The following is an 18,158-nucleotide window of genomic DNA, read 5'->3' on the forward strand; positions in this document are numbered from 1 at the left end:
GTGAAATTTCATTTTTGATTACATGTGCGCATATGATTTGCTACTAATGGTCAAGACATTTGATGTGTTTGTGTGTCGTGTGGCGGGGGTGTAGTTGGAAATGTTGGGTTTTGATGTGATGATGGAGAATGATTGGGTATCAGAACTCTTTTGTTTAGCAGACGTTTCATAGTTTCAGTGTGGTGATTATATTGTCTTGCTGACTTTGTGGGGGATCTACTGCTGTAGTAGACCACAACGTAACAAAGGATTCCTGAAAGATGGGTGAGATTTCTCGTCATGGTGTGTGAGCATCCCTGATTATTGAAACTGATCTCATTCTATAGTTGTACTTTGTGTTTGCAGAGATTGGCCGTATAGAGATGGCATAGGAACACCTCTGATTATTTGGTCTCTCTCACAGTGTTACCCACTATTGCATAAAGGCGGACTGAGCTATTTCTTTCAGCGCTACACTCTGTAATCACTGTAGTTACCTATCCTGAGGAAATAGGACAAGCGGTGCAGATTTCTCCAAATGAATGCCATAGTCAGGACTGTAATGCCAGTCATTTGTAGCCCAGTCTCATCAAATGCACACACACACACAAAATATATGTTCTTTGGAAAACCTTAATTTAAAAAAAGCCACATGTCAGATATTTGTTATGTATGTTGCCTTCAGTGAAACATAAATATTTTCATTGTGAGTGTAGAAGTTGTAGATGTTATTCTCATGGATCAGTGACTGTCACTCCCTGACCACAGAGAGCCTTTTTACTGTCTATTTTGGTTAGGTCGGGGTGTGACTAGGGTGGGTCATTTAGTTTGTTTTATTTCTATGTTGGCCTGGTATGGTTCCCAATCAGATGCAGCTGTTTAGCGTTGTCTCTGATTGGGGATCAAATTTAGGCAGCCATTTCCCCACTGTTTTGTTGTGGGATCTTGTTTATGTGTAGTTGCCTGTGAGCACTCCATAGCTTCACGTATCTTTTGCTTTTTATTGTTTTGTGCGTTTCACATCAATAAATATGTGGAACCCATATCACGCTGCGCTTTGGTCCGAATGTTCTTACGATGATCGTGACAGTGACACTGATCTCTGCTCTGTTTGGGCTTCTTGTCTATCTCTCAAGTACGGTATATGTTGTTAATAGAGAGTTTAGGCTACAGTAATTGACTTGTGCTAACACGGATGTAACCTACTGTAGTTTATAGATTGCCCTACACCACACCTGGGATCACTCAGATAGACCTACTGACAGTCACCTTTTGCTTTTAATGTATGTTTTCTTGATTGTTTTACATAGGGTATACATTGGCCTTAGGGCTGGTCCAGACAAAAAAAAACTATTGGTCGATCAAAAGTCGTCTGCCCTTTCGACCAAATCGATTGTTGGACATTTTTTAAGGTCTATTTTTCCATATATACACACATCCTATGTGTTTTACAGTGGTGACCTGTCATTCAGGGCAGATGGGGCTCTGTTTCGCTAATATTACTTATTTAAAAATAATACTTATTTTATCAAATAAATTCTCTGTAATTATTATTACATGACTAACTTAATCATGTAAATGTAATTAACTAGGAAGACGGGGCACAAAGTTATACTTTTCCTAATATAACTTTCAGATATTTTAATATCTGATCAATTAGTCTTCTAATTAATGAATTATTCTTTACCTCACGTTAGTCTCATTCCAAAAGTCGTAAATTGTTGGTTATCTGCACGAACCCAGTCTTCTCTATGAATCATCCATACATCAATTGTCTTAAATAATTTATTTACTAACTAAATAATCACGGAAATGCATAAATAAACCAACAGTAGATATAGTTACAAGTAAATGATAGTGGAGTTTCCCTAGTGGGATAAACTGGTATCGCGGCTTGGTGGACAAAAGGGAAGTGGGGGTCGACTGAGAAAGACGGGCTAGAATGGATACTTCAGAGTCCCATTTCAGAAATGTTCTTGTAGATAGATGTTTCGGCGGTTGTCAGTCTTCGCGTTCAATGGTACAGAATTCCTAGCTGCAGACTAGTAATTAGTATCAAATATTTGTTCTTATTCTGTCGGTATCGATAGTCTCAGAGTTTAACCACGTGGTATGGTTAAGAATTCAGCAATCTACTCAAACCTTAGCCCTCTCGGTTATCGAGGTAAGCTGGTCTCTACTCTAACCGTAGCCGTCTCTTAATTGAGGTAAGCTTGGTCTACAGATGATTCTCCAGGTGGGGATATATTCGGAAGAGCAGAAAATGGCTGTCCCATGACGCCAGATCAATGTCTGTGCTCATGGGGCGGGCCAATGACTTAGCTAACTTTAAAGGGAATTGGGTTCCCTTAAACAGTGTAAATTAACATTACATAAATTCACAAATAGTTTAATCTTTACTCATTCATTTTATACAACAATTAGATGCAAGCTTCATAACTGAGACTCTTGTACAAACAGAGTTATGGTAATGTGGCTGTATTGTCTCTCATGAGTTTCACAAACATTAAACGAAATGGACCGGTCGTAGCTGGATTCTTCCCCGACCGTGTACACCTTCTTCAAAACATGTACATTGTTCAGTTCTCAAGTTCTATGCTGGAGAAGAGGTTCCTTTGTTCTCCTGTGAAACCTTCTCTCTATATATCCTGTCTGGCCATGAGGAAGAGTCTCCTCCAGGGATTTACGACCTGAGATAACAGCAGCCTGGGTGTAGGCGAGAAAGAGAAGGAAGGCATGCTATACCCAAAGAGGGCCACATCATGACATATATATATACAGTTGAAGTCGGAAGTTTACACACACGTAGATTGGTGTCATTAAAACTCGTTTTTCAACCACTCCACAAATTTCTTGTTAACAAACTATAGTTTTAGCTAGTCGGTTAGGACATCTACTTTGTGCATGACACAAGTCATTTTTCCAACAATTGTTTACAGACAGATTATTTCACTTATAATTTACTGTATCACAATTCCAATTGGTCAGAGGTTCACATACACTAAGTTGACTGTGCCTTTAAACAGCATGGAAAATTCCAGAAAATTATGTCATGGCTTTAGAAGCGTCTGATAGGCTAATTGACATAATTTGAGTCAATTGAAGGTGTACCTGTGGATGTATTTCAAGATCTACCTTCAAACTCAGTGTCTCTTTGCTTGACATCAATGGAAAATCAAAATAAATCAGCCAAGGCCTGAAGGTACCACGTTCATCTGTGCAAACAATAGTATGCAAGTATAAACACCATGGGACCACACAGCTGTCATACCGCTCAGGAAGGTAACGCCTTCTGCCTCCTAGAGATGAACGTACTTTGGTGCGAAAAGTGCAAATCAATCCCAGAACAACAGCAAAGGACCTTGTGAAGACACTCTTGGCATTCTCTCAATATAGAAAATCATCAAAAATAAATCAAATCTAATTTTATTTGTCACATACACATGGTTAGCAGATGTTAATGCGAGTGTAGGGAAATGCTTGTGCTTCAAGTTCCGACAATGCAGTGATAACCAACAAGTAATCTAGCTAACAATTCCAAAACTACTACCTTATAGACAGACACAAGTGTAAGGGGATAAGAATATGTACATAAAGATATATGAGTGAGTGATGGTACAGAGCGGCATAGGCAAGATACAGTAGATGGTATTGAGTGCAGTATATGCATATGAGATGAGTATGTAAACAAAGTGGCATAGTTAAAGTGTCTAGTGATACATGTATTATATAAAGATGCAGTAGATGATATAGAGTACAGTATATACATATACATATGAGATGAATAATGTAGGGTATGTACACATTATATTAGGTAGCATTGTTTAAAGTGGCTAGTGATATATTTTACATCATTTCCCATCAATTCCCATTATTAAACTACTGTTCCATCAATGTGGATAGGGGGGTGTTCCCTCTGCTGTTTCCTGAAGTCCACAATCATCTCCTTAGTTTTGTTGACGGGGAGTGTGAGGTTATTTTCCTGACACCACACTCCGAGGGCCCTCACCTCCTCCCTGTAGGCCGTCTCGTCGTTGTTGGTAATCAAGCCTACCACTGTTGTGTCGTCCGCAAACTTGATGATTGAGTTGGAGGCGTGCGTGGCCACGCAGTCGTTGGTGAACAGGGAGTACAGGAGAGGGCTCAGAACGCACCATTGTGGGGCCCCAGTGTTGAGGATCAGCGGGGTGGAAATGTTGTTGCCTACCCTCACCACCTGGGGGCGGCCCGTCAGGAAGTCCAGTACCCAGTTGCACAGGGCGGGGTCGAGACCCAGGAACCGTTGAATGAGTAGGTGTGTCCAAACTTTTGACTGGTACTATATACAATATGTATTTTTTACATATCAAATATCTATTTGCAAACAATGTAAAAAATGTTAATAAGGCCACATACAACATGTTCTCTTTTTAGCTTTATTGAGTGAGGCAGCTCCAAAATGCAGGTGTTTCAGCCCAGCTCAGTACTTTCTGAGGTGGTGGGTCAGCCAGCGGAAAATACAGAGCGTAGGAGTTGGTCATGTTCTCTAGTTGCGCTGTGATTGGCTCAGTGTTCTGCCACTCATGGGGACACTACGTCACCGCAAAATCTACAGGGAGAGCAAGAAAGTTCAAGCCCCTTTGGGTGCTGGCATAGATTTACGGTAGAAGTGCCCGTCCAATAAGGCTCAAGGTCATTGGCCACAGATCAAAGGACGTTTTATCTACCGTAGCTTTGATTGGACATAAACATTACAAAACAAGTCGGAAATCGCAAAAGGGGTTTGGAAGGAAGCAGTGGCTATTTCGAGTCTCATAGGAAAGGGTCTGAATACTTATGTAAACATAATATTTCAGTTTTTATTTGTAATAAATTTGCTAATATATAAAAATATATATATTTTTTGCTTTGTCATTATGGGGTATTGTGTGTAGATTGATCAAGGATTTAAAAAATATATATTTTAGAATAAGGCTGTCACGTAACAAAATGTAGAAAAAGTCAAGGGGTCTGAATACTTTCCGAATGCACTGTATATTCTCTGTAGACAACTTGACTGAGTTGAATTGTCTCACCTAATGTTTAATCGGAATGGTTGACATTTACAATTTTGAGGAACAGACTAAACATTTTCACATATGAGACCAGTGGCGATTTTAGCATGTAAATCTTGGTGGGGCAAACTCAACCATTGTTTTTATGCGTGCCAGCAAAGCCACTACAGAACACAACACATAACAATACATTCATTGCACTATAATGGTGACAAGAAAACAAAAAACAACGCTCGCAATATCAACTGGAATTACACGGGTCTATTACTGAACTTTTTGTTGAAAACAAATATTTGAATGGGAAGAGACTGTCACTGGAAAACATGGTTACAGACCCAACAACATTATATAGTATCCCTCCTCGTGAAGAAAAGCACATGAGCTAATTTATGCAGCGGCATACAAGACATTTTTGGACTCACCATTGTTGCGCTGTGCTCACTTGAACAGGAAGGTGGTGCGGTGGTCCTTCTTGTGGGCAAATTTGGTCATCAAAGGTGCTTTCAAGACAACTGGAGACAACAACAAAGAACACGGTTGAATCATGACGTCAGTGATCTTCAGGTTGGAGCATCCGAGTTGGATGACCGTTCAAAACCTATTTTCCTAGTCGGAGCTCCTTTTTTCATCAAGTTCCCAGTTGTCTTGAACTGAAGTCTGAGATTTCCCAGTTCTGAGTTTCCAGTTGTTTTGAATGCTGCAGAAGTCATGCTGGATTGACAACATGGCCAATGACTCAACCTTTTCTGGCCCATGGTACTGTGAGTGAATTAGTATCATTTCAAGCTTGGAAAAGAGATTTATATCCTTAAACCCAGACTTGGACCACACACCCTCTCCACCAAATAGCAGGCAGGCGAAGCAAAATAGTGATTGCTTTGCAACGCTTGCAGTTAGCCACGGATTCCTTCACAACCACTCATTGTTGAATTTGCGATTTCCGACTTGACATTTTTATGTCCAATGCTAAGGAGCACCAATACCTGATTCATGATAATGACTGCTTGTCTAGCTTGCTAGCTAAGATTTTGAAAGTAACATGATCAGTCCAATCAAAGCTACGGTAGATACAATGTGAGTTGACGTCATTTTATCTGTGGCCAATGACCTTGAGCCTTCTTGGATGGGCACTTCTAATGTAAATCTATGGCAGCACCCAAGCGGGCTTGAACTGTCTAGTACTCCCTGTAGATTCTGCGGTGACGTAGTGTCCCCATGAGTGACAGAACAATGAGCCAATCATGGCGCAACTAAAGAAGATTACCAACCCCTACGCTCTGTATATTCCGCTGGGTGCCCCTCCACCACAGAAAGCACTGAGCTAGGCTGCAACACCTGCATTTTGGAGCTGCCTTACTCAAGAAAGAGACTATGTTTGTATGTGGCTTTATTAACTCATTAATTATTTTTGACATTGTTTGCAAACTGACATGAATTAATGCCTAAATAACATGCGAAACAGGCAACAACAAAAGATTATAACGATATATACAGTACCAGTCAAAGGTTTGGACACACCTACTAATTCAAGGGTTTTTCTTTATTTTTACTGTGTCCTACATTGAGGAATAATAGTGAAGATGTCAAAGCTATTAAATGACACATGGAATCATGTAGAAACCAAAAAAGTGTTAAACAAATCAAGAGATGTTAGATTTTAGATTCTTGAAGTAGCCACCCGTTGCCTTGATGACAGTTTTGCACACTCTTGCCATTCTCTCAACCTGCTTCATGAGGTAGTACCTGGAATGCATTTGAATTAACAGCTGTGCCTTGTTAAAAGTTAATTTGTGGAATTTATTTCCTTCCTAATGTGTTTGAGCCAATCAGTTGTGTTGTGACAAGGTAGGGGGGGGTATACAGAAGATACCCCTATTTGTTAAAAAACAAAGTCCATATTATGGCAAGTACAGCACAAATAAGCAGAGAAAAAAACAGTCCATCATTACTTTAAGACATGAAGGTCAGTCAATGCGGAACATTTCAAGAACTTTGAAAGCTTCTTCAAGTGCAGCCACAAAAACCATCAAGCGCTATGACGAAACTGGCTCTCATGAGAACCGCCACAGGAAAGGAAGACCCAGAGTTACCTCTGCTGCAGATAAGTTAATTAGTTGCCAGCCTCAGAAATTGCAGCCCAAATAAATGCTTCACAGAGTTCAAGTAACAGACACATCTCATAATCAACTATTCAGAGGAGACTGTGAATCAGGCCTTCATAATCAAATTGCTGCAAAGAAACCACTACTAAAGGACACCAATAATAAGAAGAGACTTGCTTGGGCCAAGAAACACAAGCAATGGACATTAGACCGGTGGAAATCTGTCCTTTGGTCTGATGAGTCCACATTTCTGATTTTTGGTTCTTTGTGAAACACAGAGTAGGTGAATGGATGATCTCTGCATGTGTCGTACCCACCGTGAAGCATGGAGGAGGAGGTGTGATGGTGTGGGGGTGCTTTGCTGGTGACACTGTCTGTAATTTATTTAGAATTCAAGGCACACATAACCAGCATGGTTCCACAGCATTCTGCAGCGATAAACCCATCTGGTTTACGCTTAGTGGGACTATCATTTGTTTTTCAACAGGACAATGACTCAACACACCTCCAGGTTGTGTAAGGGCTATTTGACCAAGATGGAGAGTGATGGAGTGCTGCATCAGATGACCTGGCCTTCCCAATTACCCGACCTCAAACTAATTGAGATGGTTTGGGATGAGTTGGACCGCAGAGTGAAGGAAAAGCAGCCAGCATATTTGGAAACTCCTTCAAGACTGTTGGAAAAGCATTCCAGGTGAAGCTGATTGAGAGAATGTCAAGAGTGTGCAAAGCTGTCATCAAGGCAAAGGGTGGCTACTTTGAAGAATCCAAAATATAAATATATTTGGATTTGTTGAAAACGTTTTTGCTTACTACATGATTCCATATGTGTTATTTAATAGTTTTGATGTCCTCACTATTATTCTACAATATAGAAAATACTAAAATAAAGAAAAACCCTTGAACGAGTAGGTGTGTCAAAACTTTTGACTGGTACTGTATATATATATATATATATATATATATATATTTAGCTAAACAGACTAAACAGCCCCACCGGGTCACCACTGCACGACTTAATACTGATTTGATTTATGTGGTTAAAAGGTCAGCCAAACCTTTAGAAGTTTGGTTGTCCGTGTGGGTTTATCGCTGATCGTGTATCATTCAACTGAAGTTTGAGTAGCGGCCAACTGTGTGTGTGTGAGTGGATAAGAACAGTTGCAAAATGTTGACAACTTGTGGGAAGGGGAGAGAGAGAGTGAGTGGGAGTGAAAGAGAGGGAGAGAAGAGGAGGGTAAAAGAGGGAGCCACTTGTCCACGAGGAGTTTAGAGTACTTGGCACGATTTACCTCAGTAGTAATGGGGTCTCTAACTGGTCCCTCGTGTCTGCTTCTGTTTTTCATGGTGACCCTCCAGACCCTGAACAGCACCCACGCGAATAGGATAATCACGGAGAAACCGGGCCGCGTTGATTCATCTGAGAGCGGTAAGAGTGCGCATCGCCTGTTCTGTGTTCGGTTTAGCGCTGGTCAGAGGAAAACAGAAGGGTGGCCGGTGCACGCGATACAGTATATGTGAAGAAAAGTGTGATTGTTTTTATTAACTTCTCTTGCAAAGACCCTGAGAGGGTCTGCTAAAATTTTAGCAGACCCTCTCATCCAGTGCGATTTATCGTAATGAGTGCATACATTTTCACACTGGGACCCCGTGGGAATCGAACCCACAACCCTTGCACCATGCTCTATCAACTGAGCCATACTGGACTAACTAACTCATTTTAAGCAGATACAACTTGTAAGTTGTCATCTGTTTCCTACATTCCATCTTAACTTGTAAATTGCTCAAATGTGATTAGCATTTAGGCTAAACAGCCGATAACATTCATTAGTAAATTATGTTATGCTATGTTTAATCAATATAACCTATGCGAATTTTCTTATTTCCCAATAAAATAAAGAATGCTATAGGATTGTGAAAACTGTAAGATTTTGTTATATTTCTGTCAGAATCCTATTTGGGAAAAACCTCCTCAGTAAGGCTACAAGGCCTATTGAATAGATATATTAGTTATCCAATGATAGGTCATACACATTTCAGTTCTCCAAATGATAGGCCATACACATTTGTTTAGCCTATGGCATGTACAGGCTGTGGATATACACTGTCCCAATGTTGTGGAGTGCTACTGTATCAGACCTTTCAGCCAACCCCCCTGCCCCCCTTACAGACACTTGCATTCCATTGCCATGGCGACCAGTCCTAAATAATTGTGTGCTTTTCTTTATTCCAGGGCTTGGGTTGAAGGAGCATTTTCTGATTGTTACACAGCACAATAGGCTGCGCAGCTGGGTCACCCCCATGGCCGCTAACATGCAAAAAATGGTTAGTTGCCTTGCCTGCCTTTCATTATATTTCTTGTGTGTGTGTGTGTGTGTGTGTGTATGTGTGTGTGTGTGTGTCAGTTTGTCTGTCTGTTTGTCTGTCTGCCCATCTGATTGGGGAGGATAGGCTGGTCCTAGCTCTATGATGGCAACTTCTACCCGGAGCTGTAAGCAAATGTAACTATGCCGACTGCCGTGCTGCCATGCAGGCTGGCCCCTTTGAAACACATCACTGAGTTACATGGCTGCTGCTGCCTGCTGGACACCAAGGTCACCTTAAATAGAGCTCTGCCAGAAACCCTCCCCTGTGCTCTTTCCCATGCTCCCAATTACAGTTTGTCACAGAGTCTGTCTCTTGGTTAACCGAGCCCTTGGTAAAGGCCCTCCATTTGATCCATGATTTATAACAAAGCTATATATTAAATCCAAAGGTACTGTACAGATCAGTTGAAATCGTATCCTCATAAGTAGTCACAGTTCCTCCCTCTCTGAGGGTATCCCCATTTCCCCATCTCTAACAACTGAACAAAGGCAGCGACACCAGAGATTTCTCACAGGGTATCTTCTGTTGAAACGTTGATATTCCCAACAGTGAGAGACAGTGGGGATGAGTGTGTAAATGTAGACAGTGCATGTTCCATTCACGGGGGCACTGACATCACAGCTGTTCTGTATGGTGCTGTCTGGCAGGGTGTTAATGCTGAAGGCCATAAACACTGTGTGGGGTGGATCTGGGATCTGTCCCTGGGGCTCTGAGATAGATATATCTGTTAGGGACCAGGAGGATTACATACTGTGTCTCTCTGTCTCTACTCAAACTAACAGGCAGGATAGATGTTAAATCAGTGTGTGTAGATAAAGTCAATGGCAGCGCCTCCCTGGTGGCTCAGTTAGATTTAGGGTTTCCTCACTTTTAGAATCGTTGTTTGCCCGCAGACTGACTAGTCATGTGAAAATTACAGCGACTAGTTGTATACAGTGCCTCAGCAAGTATTCAGACCCCTTGACTTATTCTACATTTTGTTGTGTTACAGCCTGAATTCAAAACGGATTACATTTTTTTCTCCCTCTCACCCATCTACACACAATATCCCATAATGGCAAAGTGAAAACATGTTTTTAGAAATGTTTGCAAATGTATTGAAAATGAAATACAGACATATTTAATTGACATACGTATTCACACCCCTGAGTCAATACTTTGTAGAAGCACCTTTGGCACCGATTACAGCATAGAGTCTTTCTGGGTAAGTCTCTAAGATCTTTCCACACCTGGATTGTGTAACATTTTCCCATTCTTCTTTTCATAATTATCCAAGCTCTGTCAAATTGGTTGTGAATTATAGCTGGACAGCCATTTTCAGGCCATAGATTTTCAAGTAGATTTAAGTTAAAACTGTAACTCACTCACGGTTTCCTTCCTCTCCGGCATCTGAGTAAGGAAGGACGCCTGTATCTTTGTAGTGACTGGGTGTATTGATACACCATCCAAAGTGTAATTAATAACTTCACCATGCTCACTGGGAAATTCAATGTCTGATTTATTTATTTTTATCCGTCTACCAATAGGTGCCCTTCTTTGCGAGGCTTTGGAAAACCTCCCTGATCTTTGTTGTTGAATCTGAGTTTGAAATTCACTGCTCGACTGAGGGACCTTACAGAGATGTGTGGGTTACAGAGATGAGGTAGTCATTCAAAAATCATGTTAAACACTATTACTACACACAGAGTGAGTCCATGCAACTTATTATGTGACTTGTTAAGCACATTTTTACTCCGTACCATATTTAGGCTTGCCATAACAAAGGGGTTGAATACTTATTGACTCAAAACATTTCAGATTTTCATTTTTAATTCATATTTTTTAAATGATGGGGTATTGTGTGTAGGCCAGTGTCAAAACAATCTCAATGTAATCAATTTTGAATTCAGGCTGTAACACAAAATGTGGAAAAAGTCAAGAAGTGTGAATACTTTCTGAAGGCAATGTAAATGAATCTTAACGGAACTTAATTTAACTAAATTGAAGAAGTTGTAGTTTTCATCACTGATTAGGTAATGCAGACTAACGGTCTCAGGGATAGTCTCATGATTTCCACTTAAACACTCAGATGAAGTGAGACAAAACAAGCATGTTACCCAAGGACTGAGTGAATAGTGTGGGTAGGCACTGTGCAGCCTGAAACAACACAAATGAGTGACAAGCCTCCAATGATAATCCCCCTGTTTGTTGAGTCAATGAGAACCACTGGGCATTTTCTCCATATCTGATGCCATCTATTTATCAGGGATCAAGGTAAGACCCAGATGCAGTCTGTCGAAGTAATAATGTTTATTGTGGCACAGGGGCAGGCAAAGACAGGCATGGGTTGAAAATCCAGGGTAAGGCAAAGGTACAGGACAGCAGGCAGACTCAGGGTCAGGGACAGGCAGAGTTCAGTAATCCAGAGGTGGAGCAAAGGTACAGGAGGGCAGGCAGACTCAGGGGGGCGGGTACAGGGTCAGGATAGGCAATGGTCAAAAACCAGGAGCATGAGGAAAGAGGCTGGGAAACGATAGGAGCTGACAGGACAACTGCTAGTAAGCTTCAATGAACAAGATGAACTGGCAACAAACAGACAGAGAACACAGGAATAAATGCACAGGGATAATTGGGAAGAAGGGCGACACCTGGAGGCGGGTGGAGACAAGCACAAGGACAGGTGAAACAGATCAGGGCGTGACACTTTTACTGTGCCAGTCTTATCTCCCTTATCTCAAGCTTACATTGCATAAGGACAGACGACAGAGGACAATCAGTGGATAATGAAACACAAAACAGTGGGGTTGGATAGTGTATGTCCTAGAGGCCTAATGGCTGTTTCGTCCAAAACCGTCACTTACTGATTGCGTTCTCAAAGCCCATGTATACAGATAGAGCAGAGTTCCTAGACTGCTGCTAAGCATCTGCAAAGTGCACATAGCTGATAACACTTAATGAGAAAAAGAGGATGAGGATATTATCATGCTGCATTCAGGACTGTGGTATTACAGGTCATTTGCTTGCGAAGGCCGATGGAGGAATTCCGGGCGAGCTGAAGAAGCATATTAAGGCGCTTTACTGATAAACGCTTAAAAGGCTCAGGGCTTTAGCTGCGTTTGTGATTCTCTTTGAGGAATTTCCACCCAGGCAGGGCAGCAGGCGTGGGTAAGTGCTGTCTCATTGTGTTGGTAAAGATATTATAGTGTGGCCCTGCAGCAGCCTCCCTCTTCTTCTTCTCTTCAGGAGATAAAAGAGCAGCGCTTCACACAGTTTCACAAATGAGGCACTTCTCTCTCTGTACTCAGTCCATGCCCTCTGGAGGTTCACCGAGGGCTGGGGAAGCCTGTCTGACAATAGGAGGTACTTTGCTTCAAATACAGAAATGGAAATTAAGTATTTTCTTTTGGTGTAACACAGGAGAGAGAGGCGTTTGTTTTACGTCTACTCGTTGCAGAAACTCATTTTCTCGTTGTAATGACGTCATTTCAAGTTTTGTATGCTGGGTATGTGTGAGAGAAAGTGTATAGGCTATGTGTGCATCTGTAGCTAAGTAATTTACAGTACTTTAGGTCAAAGTTCAACCCACTTAATGTCTCCACTTAGCTGAGGACTCTCACGGCTAAAAGACAGTTTTGAGTGGGCATGAAAATATCGCCTGGGAAACAGTGTTCCTGCTGATTGTCACTTTGCTATTAAAAGCTCTGTGCTGTCTTGGCTTATTTTATGGACTGCACTCCTTGCCAACATCAATTCCTCAGCTATAAGTTGTTGCCTTTACGGACCATAACAGAGTAAGACTCAACATACTCTTATGTCTGGTCTTTGCTTCACTCCTGTACTTACTTAAATGGAACATTCAAGAAGGGGACTTGCCCGGTGACCCTGCTCCCCTCTGGCGCCATCAAAGCGTGCGCTGATGATTTTGACCAGGAGACATCAGAGGGAACAATGTGCTCAAAGGGGCTTAGCACAGACTCTTAATTAGCTGTCACTCCCCTGACATCTGGACATGCCTCCATTCATCAAACAACAAATGTCCTATGATGAGGAAGTAGTGCTAATGATGAAGTTAGTCCCACAGGAAGCAACATCATCCTTTCCAAGCTCTTTATAGTATGGCATGAATACTCCCATACACTGGGCCTGTTGTATTCTCTCCAATGTTTTCATGTGTCAGTCATAAGACCTTCATCTGAGTTTTACTAGGTATTTTCCTTAATAAATTGAAACACATGTCTCCAGTTAGTGTTTCTGAGTATTGAGGATCTCTTACTTCACTGCAAGGTTGAATAATTGACAAACGGGTCAGTGTTCCCTTTTAGAAGGCCCTTAAATATTAACACTAATGTGCCAGAGGAAGATTAACTTAAAAGGTGACAAGATGAAAACTCCCCTCTTTTCACCTGTCAGTGGACCAATTCAAGCCACTGTGGAGGAAATTACACTGATTTGTTTGGCTGTCTCATTCTGGCTCCTCTCTAAGGGGGGTGTTTTTTATAACACACATTCAGGTGAAAACACCAGCTGTGAGATCTGCTGAGTACACACAGGCAGGCTGTGAGCTGTGGCTATCAGTAGGATAGGAGTGGCCTGGAGAGTCTGTTTGTGTTGGGGCCCTCTCAAGGTGATGGAAGGCTGGCAGAATCTCTGAGGAGCAATGCTGTGGTCCCCTATTTATGCCCCTCTAACTGACTTTGCTGATCCTACAGCTAATTTTTTATATTTTACCTTTATTTAACTAGACAAATTCTTATTTTCAATGACAGCCTAGGAAAAGTGGGTTAACTGCCTGTTCAGGGGCAGAACGACAGATTTGTACCTTGTCAGCTCGGTTGTTTGAACTAGCAACCTTCCGGTTACTAGTCCAACGCTCTAACCACTAGGCTACCCTGCCGCCCCAATGTACTATGCAGTAATCATGTACCTATGATGAGATTCATACGGTAAGCACTGAGGCGTTGTGCCCTAGTAGGATGTCCACTGTGTGCAGCTCACCCTGCACTAACATAACATGAGCATATCTACTTCTGCTAAATGTTCCAGTAAAGCACTGAAAACAAGTAAGTATCCCAGAAAAGTGCTCCAAATAGCCCACATTAACATATGTAGCTTAAGAAACAAGGTTCATGAAATCAATAATAGGACATTCATATTCTGACTATCGCTGAAACTCACTTAGATAATACCTTTGATGATACAGTGGTAGCAATACAAGGTTATAACATTTACAGAAAAGACAGAAATGCCAATGGTGGAGGTGTTGCTGTTTTATATTCAGAACCACATTCCTGTAAAGCTTAGAGAGGATCTCATGTTAAATACAGGTCTTCACAGTCCCCAAGTCCAGAACAGACTATGGGAGGTGCATAGTATTACATAGAGCCATGAATACATGGAACTCTATTCCATATCAAGTAACTGATGCAAGCAGTAATATTAAAAACAGATACAAATACACTTTGTGAAACACCTGTGAAGAAACACTAACATAGGCACAGTCGCATGCATACACACACACGAAAACATACTCACTATACACACACATGTACACATGGATTTTGTATTGTATATATGTGGTAGTGGTGGAGTAGGGGCCTGAGTGCACACAGTCTGTGAATGTATTGCAATGTCTTTAAAATTGTATAACTGCCTTAATTGTGGTGGACCCCAGGTAGAGTAGCACTAATGGGGATCCATAATAAATACAAATACAGGGCTCGTAGGCCACCTTGCTTAGCCGGAATCCTCCCCTAAGTGCACCAGCTTTGAAAGCAGAGATCACCTTTCAGCCTCCCAGGGTGTCCGGTGTTCACCATCCTGACTGTGTAGTTTATTTAGGACTGTCTTGTTTAAGATCAGGTACCATCACATGGCCTGTGTTGGCCTTTAGCGAAGGGATAGCACACTTGCTGTTGTTGATCTATTTAAGGCCTATGAGGATGAGATAGTATACTCAGTGACCTAATGGTCAGCTGGCAGAGCAGCAGAGTCACTGTGCCATGGTCTGTGCTCATACAACCAACTTTCTTTCTTTCTTTCTCTCCCATACTCCCACACAGTCTGTCATTTTATCGATCTCCCCATCTGTCCCTGCCTAAATACCATATCCATTTTAGGCTATCGATTTTCAGAGCCCCGCAACTAAGTCTTCAGAAGAAACCTTGTCAGTGAACATTAACAGTAGGAGGATAAATGGAGAGCCTGGCATGGGAGTCTCCCAAAAGCAAAATGTGTCCCTGAAAAAGAGCCCTTTAGGTCACAAAGAGAGGAAGTCGGTCTGTCACCCTCAGTCATGGGAAGGTAGTTCCCCATTGTATTAGTTTAAACATGTGTGTGTGTGTTGTCTCCCCCTCTTCCTCATATCTGTAGGACTGGAGTGAAAAGCTGGTCAAACTTGCCCAGGAGAGGGCAAAGTCCTGCCACACAAATCCCGCTCCTCAGGACCAACCGCTACGCCACATTGGCTGGAACACCCATCATTCAGCTCATGCTACCAGCTCATTTGCTGAGGTCATTGACTCATGGTTCGAGGAAGGGCGGGATTACATGTACCTAAGTGGGCAATGCAGAGAGAATGCTACCTGCCAACACTACACACAGGTAATGGTTAACAGTACTGGATCTGTCAACTGTGCAGAAACGCTAAGTAACTTTGTCAAAACAAGAAGTCTTAATTCAACTCTCAATTCAATTTGAGTTTGTGTTGCCCACATGCCAATACATTGTGTCGCCAATATACTCCCTTTACCACTCTGTTTCTATCTATCTATCTATCTATCTATCTATCTATCTATCTATCTATCTATCCATCTATCCATCCATCCATCCATCCATCCATCCATCCATCCATCCATCCATCCATCCATCCATCCATCCATCCATCCATCTCTCTCTCTCTCTCTCTCTCTCTCTCTCTCTCTCTCTCTCTCTCTCTCTCTCTCTCTCTCTCTCTCTCTCTCTCTCTCTCTCTCTCTCTCTCGTAGTTGGTGTGGGCCACCTCCAGTAATGTGGGCTGTGCCAGACAGTTGTGTCTGAGGGGTGATGCTCTCTGGGAACTGTTTGTCTGTGCATACTCCCCTGGGTAAGAACACTACTTGTATACCTGATGTCAGACTTCTCCTCCTGTTTTAGTACTCAGCCTTTGTGTGTGATATGTCTCTCTGCAGGGGTAACTGGGAGGTGAATGGAAGGTTGGTGGTGCCCTATGTGGCTGGTTTCTCCTGTTCTCTCTGCACCTCTTCCATGTCAGGCTGCTTCAGACTGTGGGACCATGTGGGAGGACTGTGTGGTGAGACCCCTATAGAGAACACTCTCATTCATTAAAGGTAGACTCAGTGATATTATGTTGCCACGAGCAGCACCGCAGATATTGCGATGAGTGAGAGTATCTGCGCATGTGCATGGGTTTGCTTCACACTGTTACAGTAGTGAAGTTTAGCCTCGCACTTCAACGCTCTTACATGCTGACCAGACCAGACACGTCGCGTGCGCGAGCATTGCAAAATACATTTTGAAATCCATGTTTTTCAATTATTGCACCCACACTGTTCGCGCGCACCAACGAGCATCTGCGTTGCCAAGGGCAAAAATATAACTCCTTTCTATTTCTGACGCAGATCGCACTGCAAGTCCTGCCTCTCCCATCTTCTCATTGGTTTATAGAAGCAGGTACCCACGTGCTATCTCCTCATTCGTTATATCCACGTGAGTGATTGAAAGACTGTTTTTCCGGTTGTCGTGGTAATACTATGAAAGTGTGGATGCCAATCACCATATAAGTTCAAAGATGAAAAAGCCTGGAAGGAGGAGAGATGACTAGAAACGATTCGGTTGGCCGATTTATGTGTGGATTAATTGTCGGAGTAGAGGACCTTGTGCATTTCAGGTAAAATAACAACTCAATGTTTATATCCCAGGACAAATTAGCTAGCAACAGCAAGCTAGCTAAATAGAACAAATTAGCCAGCAAGTGCAGGCTAACTAGCTAAATTGCCATACATGTTTAATGCTTTTCGACCTGTCCCCAAATGAATGTCATTGGTTCAGAGTTTGTTTTGATATTTTAACCTGCGTGTCATGGTCGCGTTTGGTGTAGGGGGATAAAATAAATGTATGCGCGATGGCGCACACGCGCAGCCTGCTTGGGCTCCGTGTTTGTTTTTTTTGTTTTTTGAGGGATGATCAGCTTAATATTGCTTCCAATGTAATTGTCTGCATCATTTCCAATCCCCAATATTTTTGGGGTAAATATATATATCCATACACGCATGCATACATATACACATATAATAATAATAATAATAATATATGCCATTTAGCTGACGCTTTTATCCAAAGCGACTTACAGTCATGTGTGCATACATTCTACGTATGGGTGGTCCCGGGAATCGAACCCACTACCCATATATACATACACATACCTATATAGACATACATAATTTTTTAAAGAATATACCTTTATTATTATTCCCCGCAAGCCCTACTGCCGATCCCCCCAATTGGAGTAAACGAATAAACACTTCTGCTTTTACCTTCAATTTATACATCTTATACACATTTTTAGAGACACAGTCTACTTTACAATAGTTCTCTCTTGTTTGTTCTTAGTCCTTCATCTATTTCTGATGTCCATCCAGTTTAATTTCTATTTGTAACTATGCTATTACACAGAAGTTCCGAACCTATATACATTTTACAG

General features: G+C 41.9%; 1 protein-coding gene across 5 annotated transcripts in view; it reads left to right on the forward strand.

The window, feature by feature from the left end:
- The first annotated feature begins 8,293 nt into the window (after positions 1-8,293).
- LOC118393920 (C-type lectin domain family 18 member A-like) overlaps positions 8,294-18,158 on the forward strand; it is a 120,729-nt gene continuing 110,864 nt past the window's right edge. Inside the window, exons 1-5 of one of the 5 annotated variants that reach the window (XM_052462304.1) lie at positions 8,294-8,543; positions 9,348-9,439; positions 15,830-16,060; positions 16,444-16,541; positions 16,627-16,748. In XM_052462304.1, the coding sequence (XP_052318264.1) occupies positions 8,417-8,543; positions 9,348-9,439; positions 15,830-16,060; positions 16,444-16,541; positions 16,627-16,748 (670 nt within the window). In that variant the 5' untranslated portion in view covers positions 8,294-8,416. The remainder of the gene's footprint in view (positions 8,544-9,347; positions 9,440-15,829; positions 16,061-16,443; positions 16,542-16,626; positions 16,749-18,158) is intronic. The other 4 variants (XM_035787129.2, XM_052462306.1, XM_052462305.1 and 1 more) reach the window with 4 other exon arrangements.

The sequence above is a fragment of the Oncorhynchus keta genome, chromosome 14 (genome assembly GCF_023373465.1).
Source record: "Oncorhynchus keta strain PuntledgeMale-10-30-2019 chromosome 14, Oket_V2, whole genome shotgun sequence".
NCBI lineage: Eukaryota > Metazoa > Chordata > Actinopteri > Salmoniformes > Salmonidae > Oncorhynchus > Oncorhynchus keta.